Source organism: Ruditapes philippinarum, unplaced genomic scaffold, assembly GCF_026571515.1.
Source record: "Ruditapes philippinarum isolate M1 unplaced genomic scaffold, ASM2657151v2 ctg6203_1_1_1_1, whole genome shotgun sequence".
Classification (NCBI taxonomy): Eukaryota; Metazoa; Mollusca; class Bivalvia; order Venerida; family Veneridae; genus Ruditapes; species Ruditapes philippinarum.
Genome location: NW_026861790.1, coordinates 1 through 15,249, shown reverse-complemented (window position 1 = coordinate 15,249; position 15,249 = coordinate 1). Strand labels below are relative to the sequence as shown.

Here is a 15,249-nt window from a genome sequence, read left to right as displayed (position 1 = left end):
TGGTTCTCTCGATATTTTTCCTTATATGTAATTTATTAAGATAATAAAGAGTGGCAAAGAAAAAGTCTAGAGAATACCCTATAGTAAACACTGCCCATCAATTAAGGGACTAAATCTACAATACAATTGTACAATATGATGTCAGTTCTGGATTATGCCCTCTCCAATATTCAGGTCAATGTTGATTTTCAAAAACAGCACACTTATTTAGTAACATAACATTGATATGTATTTCAAAAATTTGAAATGTAGACACATTGTCTTTAAAAATCTACACCATGCATGCCAATTTTCCTTTAAAATACATGGTTATAAATTTCAAATTGCCTCTACTCAATTACACACATCTGTTTTATTCGGACAGTCAGCATCATTTCCCAAACAATATAATCACCAGGTTTCATATGGATCTGGACAGAATGTCAATCATTTCAACTTTGTGGGGTAAAAAAAATTCCTTCCAAGTTCATTTATTATTCTTTTAATCCTTCAAATGTGTATGCTACTAATTACAAACATACGCTTCAAGGATGAAGTTCTCTGTGCAGTTTTGATTTTTGAAAACACAGAGACCCATCAATGCAGTCTGACCTGGCTTTGTACAGTTGGTGGCTCAACTTTTGTATTTTTGATATTGAAAATAATTTCCAAGCAGGTCAAATTCATTATACAAATTCAGCAGGTTACCTGTTGACAAGGACCAAGAGTGAAACTCCATTAAAAATTGTTAGAATAAAACATTTCCCTTATCTGCCATTAGCGAGTAAATGTATGTATTAAATTTGAAGCGTTTTTTGGTTTGCTGGTTTTTACATCACACAAATACTGTAGATCATATAGCAACTTTCCAGCTTTACTGGTGGAGAGACCTCGGGTTCCCCTCTGTGCATTATTAATTCAGGCACTAGTCCTTAATTGAAAAACTTTGCATTTCCATTCTGTTTTAGAGACAGCAGATTTGACCAATGTAAAAAATAGCTTCAAATCCAGTAAAGGTCTATATATTTTGGACTATTGCAGGCACCTAAATAGAACCACCAATGTTCAGATAGCTTCCTCACATGCAAGACTCAGACAGGACTTGAAACCAGTGGTAAGGGGTGTGGTTTTTAAATCAACAACTATTACTACTCGGCCATGAACCAATTAAATGGACTTTAACCAATGATAATCAGAATGGTAAATTACAGTAAAACAATATTCTGTATGACTAAAAATCTTGTCAAATAAATGAAGTAAACAAAAACCAAAACACACTTGTATTCCACAATTTTATTCAGATAAGAAAAATTTACAACAAAATGAAATAAAGAATTGGCATTTTACTTCATATTTGTTCGAACTAAACAATATCCCCAAGACTGGTATACATAAACAAAAAAGGACGTCAATATATCTCAGTGTCTTCCAAATTAAACACAAGTCCAACTACAAGCCTATACGGTAACTATGTTTGAATACATTATTGTAATGTGAAATTAAAAGTAAAAATAAAAGGCCCAAAAACATTCCAGATAAAATAATCTCATAAATTTTATTTGTGTATTTTTCTTTCGTTCTAAACTTCTGTATCATTTTTCTATTTGTTCTAAAATTTCAACACACATTAAAGTTATCTACCCATGTCCTACTGACTTTCAGAGGAAAAATTGTGATGGAAAATTTTCAAGGTTGTTTTTCTGTTATTTGGTATGACAGATTAATACATTTTGCTGCACTCAACACATGACCTATGCTGGTGGCTAATGAGTATATATTTCCATGTCAACCAATTTCACACCTTGTATCAAATTAATCCTCACCTTATACAAAAACTGACAAAAAAGTCTTAACACTAATCAAAATACAGTCGCTAATTTGTATTTTACCTGCAAAAGGTGATTCACAGAATCCAGCAGTTACCTTGGCAACATCTACATCAAGTTTACCCTAATATAACTTTGACGTCAACAAAACCGGAGGGAGATAGAAAAAAAACACTCGTATAAAAAAAATCCAGAGTTCTTAACACACCCTGTACAGAATTGAAAATTTACACAAATGATCCTTTAGTCCATTATGTTGATTTTTAAGCAAGAAAATGAAGAATACAAAATATGAGTTCCATGATTCAGGTATGAGTCTAATATAAAATTCAGGGATTCCTGTAACAAGGACATGTTTCCATGGCAACAATGACCTAATGTTTAATCTAACAGCTTATAGCTGTAATACAATGTCATTAAAACCGGATGATGATTCTGTTAAAAAAAAAGAAGCTATGCTGGGTTATTTTCCACAAAACAGAACAACATGATTAATATATACAAGTGTCATTGGTGAAGAACCAGGATCAAAGTTAGTTAATGATACATTTACAATGAAGTAAAAATGAAGAACAATGGCGGTGTAACATCATGTTTGATTCCTTGTAGGTCTATTTAGTATTTCAAACATGTCTGTGGGGGAAATAATGCTTGCAAGTTTTCCAAAAGCAGACTCTTTTCTGTGGTTACACCATCATTCTGTTCCTGAAAAGAGAGAAATTTATGCTTATGATAAAAGACATTTATCAGTTATAATTACTCTTTTACTGGTATAGAAATAAATTTTTAGTGTTCATTGGGAACTCATCTGAAAATTGCCGTAAAAACTAACCATAAATTATTGAAAAGAACACTGCCTGTTACCTACTAAACTTTTAAAAGATACAGTTACACTGAGCATAACACTTGTATATTGCTAAACTTGTGATAGAAATAACTACTACACAATCACGACAATGTATAATAGATGATATGACTGAGGGAGAAATGTCCTATAGTGGTAAGGGTGTCTTATCTCCTACTGGGGACAAAACATGTTTCTTTATATGACACCAGTAAACCAGCAAGTAGACTTTGACAGTGCTTTAAATGAGCATATTCAAGACAAAATAATTAAATCTAAACTAAATGCTTTCGCAATGCTACTACAGCATTATCTGCCTATATTGTGACAAAAAACTGTAAAGTCCAAAGAATCAAAATAATATAGACTTACATTTCTCATGTTAAAACTTGTTAGCTGCTATCTTCTTCACACTGGAATAAAAAAGAAAAAAAGTTTATTTTACATACAAATTCATACTAAGGTGCTAGTTGCCAAAAATTAATAGCTAAAGGAACTTAAAGAAATGTAAATCTCAGCAGAAATGTGCCCATTTCATTTTTCAATTTAGCAGACAAATTTTTAACATTAAGATGTACAAGAATAGTTGTATATGAATTGTGTGACTTGTATGTGATAAAATCTAAATTTCAATGTCAGCCATGGAATGATTCTGCAGGGCCCACTTCTTTCAACTTTGTGACATTTTCTTTAACATAACCAAAGAATTAAACACAAATTATCATCCATCAGTCCACCTATCTAACAATGCTGAATGAATTTAAAGAACTTTGAGACAGAATTAGTAAAACTAAATTAAATCTGCAGACAGAATGTACAATTCTTTTTGTTTTACTTTACTTTTGTTTTTTTATATTTGTCTCTGTTATTTGTAATTTAATAACCAAGGCAGCCCAAACATGTCTATAAATTTTCTTTTTTTTATAAAATCAAGCCTGTCTGATAATTAAGACTCTCAGATGACAAAATTATTATCAGACGAAAAGCCTGTCTGATAATTAAGACTCTCAGATGACAAAATTATTATCAGACGATATTTTTTGCTCATTACTTTCTTTAAATATTTTTATTTGTTTCACTATTACAGAAAGACATGCATTAACAAATATGTTTCCATAGCAACAACAGGACAGCAGAACTTTCTTCTGCCATTCACTACTTTTCACCAGTTTTATATAGTTTTGTTAAGCTTTAAATACTGGCAAATAATGGCAAAATGCTACCCAAGAGCTATTCTATTCTTTTGTTTTATGTTTGGAATAAACACCAATAAAATCCCTTTGCACACATGTCTGATTCTAAACAAGCAGCAAACCCAGCAGTGCCCCTTGTAAATTGAAACTAGAAATATATCCATAGGAACACAGATGCCCTCCCCCCCCCCACACACACATTCCATTGTTTTGTCAGTCTACAAACAGACATGAAAATAGAAAGGACGAACTACAGAAAATCTATATGCCACTGCTATAAATAAGAATTGTTTTATCGTTTTAATTTTTCAGAAAAAAAAAAAAACAATTGAAATTTAAAACCAGAGAAGAAAATAGCTCAGGGTTAAAAATTTTTGAGGGTTTTTTAAAGCAATGTTTCTGAAAAAGCTGTCAGAAATGAATACAGCAGTACCAAACGATTCTGCCCGTAGCTTGAGCTCATGGCGATTATTGTAAAGCAGGTTATAATCATACTTGTATGCTTTTTTGTTGCCTTATCTTTTTTAAATTTAAATTGATCACTACTATATCTACCTATGCTGTCTTTTAACTTTACTACAACTACTTAGTTAAAAATCTACATTACAAAGTAAGGAAAAAGGAAGCTTGTATTAGCAATTACATCGACATGTCCATTTTCATGGATCAATTAAATTCACACTCGTCTGTTTATAGAGATCTGTCTCCTCTTCCATGACGTCATAGTCTGTCATACAACTCCTTTCCTTTCATATAAATATTCAGTTTCCAACAGTCATTGTACCCTCACTATCATGTTTCTTCATCAAATGACATTCCAAGAGGTGTGTTAAATACCTTACTTCTTCCTATATTTTTCTGTTCCCTTGTTAAGTTAATAGTAATGTCGTTCACCTTTAAGTCAAATATGTCCTCTTTTTGACTTGGTACTACTTTGTTACATATTTTCTTCCTTGAACTGTTCTTTTTTTATTCATATCAATGTAAGCTTGAGCTATTTTAATCCATTTTTTTTTTTAAAAGATGAAGAAATTCCCTCTATTTTGGCAGCATCTGAAATCTTGTTCAGCACCTCCCATGCCTCTTGTCATAAATCTTTTCTTTCCACAGTTTATGCACATCTGTACTTGGTACATTTTCATACATAGACATTTCTGTGTAGTGTGGAAGCTCTCTGTGTATATCCTTAGTGACAATCTACCTGTATTATGTGTGCTTCCTTTACAATTTGTTGTTTTATAAACCTTTTTCTTTTTTTTGGAAAAAACAAAACACACAAAAAAACGTCAGTTACATAACACTATTCCTATTATTTAAAAATCTAAAACACAAATAGTTTGGCTTTTGGTAATAAAAAGCAAAGAAAAGCAAAATTTTGTTTTTAATCACAAATAAGGCACTTATTATACGCTGAAATTACTTGTTAAAATAACTTTAATAAGCAGAAATTTCTCTTACTGAGTAGAAAATTTTAGTGATTCAAATATAGTAAATTCTTGTTTAATACTTAATACTCAGAGTAAAACATTTCAAGTTTCATAGTCTGATTTGGCATCAGTACTAGTTTGTCTAATAAGTGTCAACTTCTCCAAACAAAAAACAACAAAAAACATCATTTTTTAAAATTGTTTGTTTCATTTTACGCCTTTTCCCCAACAGTATTTCAGTCATATAGGTGGGTAGTTTCCTAACCATCGTTCCTGGAGAATTACACCAGTACTAGACTACCTTCCTCCGTGCTGAACTACCAAAGCATCTCCCAGGGATCGAACCCAAGCCAGAGAGGTAACTGGATCAGAAGTCCTCGACTCTTTAACCCCTTGACCACGGAGGCGGTGTTTAAATGGCAGTGTATGGTAAATGGTATAAGCCACCAAATCAATTATCATCTTTAACTTTGTGATCATAAAAGAACTCCTCCTGATGAACTGATCTAGAAGATTTATACTAAGTTCTGAAGAAATAACTTCTCTATTTGATTGTCCAGAATGAAGAAACTATTTTGATAAAATGGTATATGGAGAAACAAATTCATGACAAGCAACTTTTTTTTATATGTTCTAATTCCTTCAAATATCACGAAGCAGAGGGCAGCATTTTCAAAAGCCTGGATATAAAGCCACCTCACACATCGCAATTGTTAGTGAAAATGCAGTTATTTACTGTTATCCTAAAGCTGCTATCCTAAAATTGCTATCCTGAAAATGGCTGCAGGTTAGATGAAAGAATGCTACAGGTAAGTTATGTATTGTTAATTAATAATTTCCAAAAGAAAATTTCAGTAGCTGTGTAAAATTTCTAACTTCTATGTAAATATATGCAAGTTGCAAGCATTGTTAATATATGCATGAATTGTCCGCATCCAATAGAATCAGCAGAAGGCGTGGTCTGGTGTATATACATGTATATATGGTACAGAAGAAGGCGGGGTTATATATGCTGGTTAGTAAAAGCTGTAAATAACTCCATGCAATATGGAAGACTGTATTTCATTGTTCAACATTACACACAACAACAAAATCACAAGTCTTCCATCTCGCATGCAGGCTCAACGGTTATAATCTAAGCGCATCCCGAGGTAACTCCCTTCCACATGCAGGTTAGTAGAAGTAACAGATCCGCATCACCAAAGTGCTAAAGCATTATTTAGATAGGGAAGAAATTTCATCCATTCTCATCCCATTCATCTATGAAATCAGTTGACTAACTAATTCAGTAGTTAAATTTTCAGACTAGATCTAAGATATAATCTACAGTTTGGATAAGTTAGTAAAATATGTTCCTATCTCATCTCTTAAATTGTTATATCTGTTTGTATGTCTAGTTTTTACATCTATATCTGCATTTTTGGCCATATCCACTTTCCTGGATAACTAACCAGTAATAATAGGGATCACTTTTCGTCCGCAAGTGGTTCACTACTAATCCCACATGATTTCTGAATCAGTGGTTAGAGACAAATGACCATTAGACACTATATCCAAGATCATTTGTCACAGAGAAATTTCCACTGGCCCGAGGGAACATCTAACAACTAATAGCTATCTACTCTATCCTAGAATATTCAAATACAGCATTACAGTACTCTTAATGTGTCCCAACTCAATCATTTTTTCACAAAATATGTCAATTACTACTCAAATTGTTAATTAAACATTGTCTCTAAGTTCTAATCTTCATGCATAAAAATCAGCTAGTTTGTAAACTATGGATAAGATATTGTTTTGTTTTTTCAATGATTCTTAAGTTATCAAATTAAAGAAGATGTTGCTATGGAAACAAAGTTTGCTATATTGTACATACACACTGTACTCCAATCTTTTCATCAAGACCACCGGTAGTAAATTTTGTGAACACAAATTTTTACTTATCATTTTAACCATATGTAATTTTTACTTATCATTTTAACTAGCTGTTAGCTTGTAGCCATGCTTTACTATGCCAGACTCCAGTATAGAGCCAGACAGACCATACACATATATACTGTCACTGACTGATCAATACTAGTATTTATACATCAAAACCTCTCACACAAACAATGGACAGATCTAGCTTTAAAACTAGCACAAAGTTTATTATAAAACTTCGGTACAGTATAAGTAAATCACTAATTTGCACCTGATATCAAATTCATGCAACAATGTTAGCTTGTTCATATGAACTAAAACAGGAAGTCTTTAAAAAAGACAGAGAATGCAAACATGGTCATTAATCAAACATGTAATTATCTGGAGATCTTTGCTCAAACGTGATCATCAGATTAAGTTCAATTAAAGTTTATGTTGTTCAATTAACGATTACAGCCGATCCCTGTAAATTCTTCATTTGTTACCTTATACATCTAATCAATACAGCTGGACAATGTTTAATTAAGACAATGCCAGGATAAACCACAGCATATTACAGGTAATAACGTAGAGCTGGTGTGTAATTTATCATTAATGAATTTTCTACAGACACCAGCAACTGTTTGTGATACAATGGTACCATCAAGCTACAGATAACAGCTGGTATTTTGACACAAAAGAACCAGTCATTTTACATTTGGGTGATGTTGAAAAATATCATTTTTGTAATCACACATTTTCAAATCAATATAAAAGTTTCCAATTAAATCAAATAAAAGGAATTATAAACAGAAATAACTGCAGTCACAGCATAAATGAACACAGGTCAGTATCTTCTAGTTCAAAATGAAGCTGCGAATTTTCAGAAGTATATTATCTATCTTGTACATTAACTAGCCTAGTAAATACGGTCATGCAGATTGTTGAACAAAACCAGCACCAATTTATTAAAAAAAAAAAAAAAAAAAAAAAAAAAATTAAACGAAATAATAAACTTTAAATAAATATTAACTTGCGAACTGTGTAAGTAAATTACTGAATAATATTTAAGCATGCTTTTCTCACCTAATTTTTTAGACTTTCATTTAAAAAAATTAATATTTTTTAAGCTTTTTTTATTTATTTTTTTTTTGGCAACATCTACATTTAAGATACTTACCCCCCTAAACTAATGGTTTTTGGCCCTGGCCCCAGCTTGAAGCTCCCGAGCACTAAAACGATAACAGAAAAACTTTTCTGTCTTCAAAATTAATAAATGTATAAAAAATTTTCCTTAATTATACTTAATGGTTACAGACCATTTTTTGTGAAAGCATACAAGGATTGTGTAAAAAAAATAAAAAGATCCTAAGCTTATTGGTGCTGGTTGTTCAACAACTGAATTTTCAAGAACACATCAATATAAACCTTTCACCTGTAACTCAGAAACAATTTTAACCCTCAATTTTTACACATTATATAAAACCCAATACATTACATTAAAGCAGCTAACCACTTAAATAATCTCCATTGCCCAAAACACTTGTCAATTTCTTTTCTTTTTTAATTAAACTTTCAGCCAACATATGCACAACATTTTATCATGCACAGCATTTTATCAAACAATTTGAAAAATTTTCTTACAGGACTGAAAACATTCTACTTAAGAGGAAAGCTGCTTCAAAATTAAACATAAAGGAGAAGAAGGAAAGATTTAAAACCAAGTGTAACAGTCAAACCATCAGCCCACAAATGTTAACAAAGAAGTTAACTTTTAAGAAAACCTGAAGCATACCTCATTTGTAAGAGATATTGTGCATTCTGTATTTGTTCCTCTGTACCAGTTATTGTGATGATTCTGTCATTAGATCCGGGCAGGGCCTCGTCAATGACAATCTGGGCCTCTGACTGGTGACGGATCTCCATGATTCGGGAACCTCCTTTACCTATGATAGCTCCAGCCATCTGTTATTAAATGGTATACCAATATTATATACCAGTCATATAACAATAGTTCATGCAATTCAATAGTTGTTATCCGGAACTCGGCAAATATGGGTTTTTCCGAGCTTTTCTCCCAGTACAAACTTTTACCATTTTAGCTTCGAAAAGTATGCTTAAAAGAGCATACTTAAATTTTACCCCAAAAAAAACATTTTACAAAATATATATGAACTATATGTATTCAGTATGAATGTTGTCATTGCCTTTAAAAGTTGTTCTTTACATAAAGGGCGTGATAATAAACACTTTTCTATATATTTAATTGAATACTAATTAACTTAAATATTTCAGTGAAGCATTTCATTTATATTTACATGGGCAATGCTCAAGACGTTGTGCAACATGTACAAAATAACCTATGTATAAAGAATATAAACCAAGAATTAACAGACATGTGCTCGAGTCTTTCAATCTGTATCTTTTTGAATCGCCCAACATCGACAACATAATGCTTTCAATAAAAAATATTTCTAGCAAACTTGGGATTCTTGTTTAGACACTAATGTTAATATTTGCGTTATGTAATGAACCTGTATCACAATATATACTTACATCCTTTGGTATTGTGACCTGGGTACTGGTTGTTGGCTCATTTCCAAACATCATTCCCTGATTTCCCATACCTCCCTGCAAGACAAGTTTTAAACCAATTACCTCTAATAATATTAATCGCAGAATATATGACTTAACTATACAACTATGTAGGCCAGCCTGAAAATTTGTGCTACTTGACCAGACAGTTAACATATGATTGCAATATACTAACTCCAAACAAATTAAGAATGAGCAGATCTAATTTTTTTCTAACTTCCATAAATTAGAAATTAATGAACAAGTTAAAACTTTATTGTGAATTACTTTTATCCAATTCTCAGATTAAATATTATCTTAAATTCTAACAACAGGTCTGGAAATAAACATGTATTAAAAATTTTATTTCATTTCACAGACTCAAAGATTACATAAAAATTTGTCATTTACACGTAAGTTATTTGTAATCAATAAGAAAAAAGTAATCAGGATGCTGGAATAAGGAATACCATGTTATCATCCATAAATCCCATGTTGTCACCAAATCCACCACCTTGGTTTCCACCAAAACCTCCTTGATTCATATTTCCACCACTATATATAACAACAAAAATAAACATCATTTAATCTTTTGAATATGAGTAATGATTGCTTGATGTATCAAGATGATATTTTTCTCAAACTAAAGATAAAACAAACTTCATTCCTTTAAAGGTAGCAGGCTGAATAAATTTATTTAATCAATTAAACATTTGTTAATCATTAACTAAACGCAGGTTCTACTTAAAAATATATAAGTTTCATATTTAACACTTACCCCATTCCTCCTCCCATACCACCACCCATGTTTCCACCCATGCCACCGCCTCCCATACCTCCGCCACCTCCCATACCTCCACCGCCGCCCATACCTCCACCGCCCATGCCGCCACGACCCATACCGCCGCCTCGTCCTCCGAAGTTACCACCGCCCATTCCTCCACGGCCGCCACCCATACCTACAATGCCGCAGATTATTTGTTTAAATTGCGCTTAAAAAATATAACTTTATTCATTTAAACATAACTGACAGGGCATCCAGATGTTCCTTTCATGCCATTTGCAAGCAACTTCTTTTCCTTTTTGAACATTGGGGTAGGGCTCTTCATTTGCAACATTCAATTTTGTTAAATTTATTAAAATGTTAAAACATGCACTTGCTTATATATAAATATTAATAAGATCATCATTTTTTTGTTCAAATTAATATTTGCTTAGATCAGATATATTTTATTAGTGGTTTCATCATACACTGAATGGCAGTTGCTTTATTATTAAATATAATGCCAACTTAAAAGACCAAAGGGAAAATCTGTCTTTTAATCAAATTAAACATTGTAAATAACAAACATATCAAAAAGCACAAAGAGAGCATCTGAAAGTGATAGGGGACAAACTTATATTTCAGAAATTAAATTATTACTTCTAATAACTCTTTACTTTGCTTGCAAGTTCTTTCGTTGGTGTAGACTTGTTATAAAATTGGAAACTTATTATGTAGACTTGTTAAAAAAAAAAAATCAATTTTTGATAACCATTGACAGTTTGCCAGGAAAACAAATTATCAATATAAACTTATTTTAAACAGATAATATTTGTAACTTGTAAGACTACTCAATGGCATAAATTAACTATTTGAAAAAGTCCAATGGAAAATGGCCATGTACAAGGTAAACTGCGGCACTCAAATAAGGATATTTGAATATATGGTCTTGAAAAAAAAAAAAAAAAAAAAAAATCCAGTCAGCCAAAATGCATACAAGATAGGGACACCTTTGAAAAGCTGTAGAAAAAGCTATTTGACATATTTAAACAGACAAATTTACAATTTGCCTAATTGGACACTAATACTCTGGCTAATGACAGTATAAGGAAGCAATGCAGGGAGAAGGCACACATATATTTTATCATTTTTTACTTGGTTTTATGTCTGATGATCCCCAAAGTCCAAATTTTGGGACAGGTTTGAATCATTGCCTTGTTGGCGTCCACCCAAAAATTACTAGCACCTCTCGCTCTTCCACGACCTTAAACAAAACATTTCACTGCAATATCTTTTTTTTCATCAATATTGATGACACATTGAAACAAAACCTTTGAACCATGCATGTTTCCTGACATCACTTTCTATGAATAATCATTATTCTCCAACTTCGATCCTTTCCCTTTTGGCATCGCAAAAACCGAAATTGTGTTACAATAGAAAATTAGCATTTAAATGATTAAATAGAAAGGTACATACATGTTATAAAATAGAATATTAGAAACATAAATAATTTTGGCGTAGTTTTGAGTTTAAATCTAGTTATACATTATTTCAGAAACAAGAAGGAACAATGGGGGATCTACAGGTATAAAACTAGGGCTTAATGGTAAGGAAATTAGAGAAGCTTAGACAATTGTTTTGTTAAGTAATCTGGGCGCAATTCTGTGATATATCAAGTTTGTGTTTACTCTCATGTCTTTTGGAGCATATCAAGTGAGTTTGGTTATTTCAAGAGATAACTCAGACTTTTATTTTTTTATTTTTCAGAATCATACTGTTATATTCATGCTATAAGGCCAAACAAAGATAATTCATATTGAATAGAACGGTTTTCTGAGAAACAGCTGACCTGCTAACCGATTTTAAAGGGAAATGGCTTACTAAAAGTGACAGGATAAAAAGTGCCTTAAGGAATTTTTTCCCTCCAGTTTTTGATATTAATATTGTGTCACACATACCTCCACCCATACCACCTCCACCTCCTCCCATTCCACCGCCACCCATTCCACGCACCGCGTCCTCCGAAGTTTCAGCACCTGCCCACCGCCTCCACGACCACCTCCGAATCCACCTTGACGGCCACCCATGTCTCGTCCACCACCACCACCTCGTCTAGATAAATAATAACAAAACATTGCCAATACAGGGTCATTCCATGAGAAGAAAAATTCCATCTAGGACATTGAATTCTTTCACTGGGAGAAAACTATTGATCATGCTGTCATTTTAGAGGACAGGGATTCTAATCTAGGGTTTACTTTGCCTGAAATACCACATCGGGAAAGAGCACAAAGAAGTTTGGGCCTCCACAAGTAAAGCTTGACATTCATTATTGACCTTTAAACAGCATACCCCCCCCCCCCATCCATTCTTCAACAAAGAAATTTATAATCTAAAACAAATTTTTAAATGCACTTGAAGTCTGAAATATTTGTAATTTCCTACACAAAAAAAAAGTTTAAAGTCCCAAAAAAATTTTTTAAATTTTTCCCACCCCCAAAAAAAAATACCCAAAATTTTTCAACAACGGAAAAATTTCTTTTGATTTTAAAGGGTTTAAACGGAGGGAAAAAAGCCACAAGATAGAATTTAAAAAACACAGCTTATAAATATCAAATAACAGATTTAAAAGGACCATTAACTACAGAAAAACAAAAAACCCAAAAGGCTATTTTACGTATTCAAAATTTTTTCCTTCAGATATAACAAAAGGTTTCAGGGGAAACTTTTCTGAAAAAATTGCCATTAATTTTTAAAAAGTACAATTTTTAATTTATTTTGTAAACTTTTTTATAAGAACCTTTTTAAAATAATTTACATATTTTCCCAAAACTAATTTTGGGAAAAAAAGATTTTTCGGTGTGAAAAAATATTTGAGACTTTTTAAAAAATATATAGATTTATGAAATTTTTGTCGTCCCTAAGGAAAGAGAAAAAAAGCCCCCTTCCTTACATTTTAAAACTGCGTGGGTTTTCAACCTTTTTTACAACTTCCCTTAAGCTGGAAATCAAAATAAATATCCTTTTATAAACCCCCCGGTCCCCACCTTTTTCCCTCCCCTCCCCCCCCCGGGCCCCCCATGCCAACCAACCCCCAAAAACGGCCCCAAATCCACCCCCCGGGGGCCCCCCACCCACCCCTGGGCCCCTCCACGGCCCCCCCCCGACCTTCCCTTTACCTCTCAAACCCCCGCCAAAGTATAACCCTCCCTACTCTTGGGAGTAAAACTCGTCAAAAATTGTTTTGGGCAAAAAATTGGGTTTGGTTTCCCTTTTGGTGGAAACCTTTTAAAAAAAAATTCAAAAAATTAAACAACAAAATAATAGGGGTTTAAAAAATTGAGATTACATTAATTTCCCTTATTTAAATTCTTTTTTCAATTTGGAACCTTTATGTTACAAAAAAGACAAACACATTTAAAAAAAATAGAAAATTCCAATTTTTATTTAAAATTTTTTTTTTAATTTTGACAAATTTCAAAAAAACATAGCTCAAAAACCCAAATTTTTTTTTAAAAAATTTTCCCCACTGGGCATTTCTTTGGGGTTTTAAACCCCTGAAATTTACAGTTTAAAAAACATTTTAAAAAATTTTGGGGTCCAAAAAACCTAATTAATTTAAACAGTACTTAATCCAGTTTACTTTTGGAAGTTAAATAACGTGTCAACTTTTCTCGTTCTTTGATTTGTTTAAAAAACGACAAACCTATTTTAGAAAAATAGTTTTTCCCTTAAAATTTTTAAATCGCGGAAAATTTTTCATTGGATTAAACCTTTTCAAATTTCCAGCAGTTCGTAAAATTGTGTCAATACAGTTTTACGACAAACGGGCTGGGGCGACCAGCAATGGCCCCCAACACCGCCCTGGGGAACCGGGCCAAAATATACAAATAAAGTTTGTTCCAGTTTTCTACAAAAAATATTTGAAAAAATTTATCAAACTAAATTTTCAAAAACAACATTTTCCCCCTTTTTATTTTTTAAATTAATTTTTTGAAAAAACTTTTAAAAAAAAAGAACCCCTTTTTTCACAGTTTTAAAAAACCCAAGTTAAAAATTCTTTTGCAAACAACACAATTGACTCACTTCCCAAATTTTATTAAATGAAAAAAAATAATCAAATTTTAATTTTGAGGGTAATTTAAAAATTTTAAAATTTTTCCTTTTCAAAGAATTGTTTTGTTAATTTTATATTTCTAAGTTCAAAAGCTAAAAAACATTTCTTTTATTTTTTTTAAAAAAATTTTCTTTTTCTAAAGAGAGTTTTTTTTATCATTTCAAACTTTAAATAGACTAAAGCCTTGAAGTAAAAATAAATGGGGTTTTATTAAGGAAAAACTTAAAAAAACATTAGGGGAAAAATCTACCTTCCGGAGTTCCTTTTATTTTTAAAAACAAGCTCTAACCAAAAGGGCACATCCCCGCCTGGCTTTGAAAAGAACCCAAAAAATACGGAACTTCACACTTTAAATCCAAATTTCCCCTTTTAAAAGTTTCCGATAAATGAAAAATTTTAATTTTAACCCAAAACAAAAAATTTCTACATCACTAAACAAAAAACAACTATTTCAAACCTTTTTTTAAAATTTTGGGGGTAGGGGTGGTCAAAAAATTTAAAAAAACATAAAAAACCCCCACCCCCGGGAACCCTCTTGTTTTCATTTTTCAGTCGACTTTGCAGGGAAAAAAGGGTGAACCAATGAAACCCCCCTGGCTAGTTTCCCCCCAATTAAAAGATAAA

At 32.1% G+C, this 15,249-nt stretch overlaps 1 protein-coding gene across 4 annotated transcripts; it reads right to left on the bottom strand.

The window, feature by feature from the left end:
- Window positions 1-1,257: 1,257 nt before the first annotated feature.
- Window positions 1,258-12,533, bottom strand: LOC132716811 (acanthoscurrin-2-like). 4 transcript variants are annotated; one of them, XR_009623875.1, is made up of 8 exons: window positions 12,467-12,533; window positions 10,521-10,701; window positions 10,213-10,297; window positions 9,725-9,799; window positions 8,964-9,133; window positions 8,349-8,400; window positions 3,022-3,062; window positions 1,258-2,510 (listed from the first exon to the last, which is right to left on the bottom strand). XR_009623875.1 is itself a non-coding variant. In XM_060700148.1 (7 exons), the coding sequence occupies exons 1-6, from the start codon at window positions 12,510-12,512 to the stop codon at window positions 3,032-3,034; spliced, it is 588 nt and encodes a 195-aa protein (XP_060556131.1). In that variant the 5' UTR covers window positions 12,513-12,533; the 3' UTR covers window positions 1,258-2,510; window positions 3,022-3,031. The 4 variants fall into 4 exon arrangements, 2 of the variants coding, with proteins under 2 accessions (XP_060556131.1, XP_060556130.1); XR_009623876.1 differs by lacking the exon at window positions 12,467-12,533 and adding an exon at window positions 11,661-11,764; XM_060700148.1 differs by lacking the exon at window positions 8,349-8,400.
- Window positions 12,534-15,249: the final 2,716 nt, after the last annotated feature.

What these genes read in the sequence shown, in the direction of transcription:
- LOC132716811 (XM_060700147.1), bottom strand. Translation starts at nt 12,512, where the DNA reads ATGGGTGGCGGTGGAATGGGAGGAGGTGGAGGTGGTATGGGTGGAG. An exon ending in GGTATGGGAGGAGGAATGGG is followed by an intron (nt 10,298 to 10,520) that starts GTAAGTGTTAAA and finishes TGTTATATATAG; the next exon opens with TGGTGGAAATATGAATCAAG. An exon ending in CAATATCTCTTACAAATGAG is followed by an intron (nt 8,401 to 8,963) that starts GTATGCTTCAGG and finishes TTATCGTTTTAG; the next exon opens with TGCTCGGGAGCTTCAAGCTG.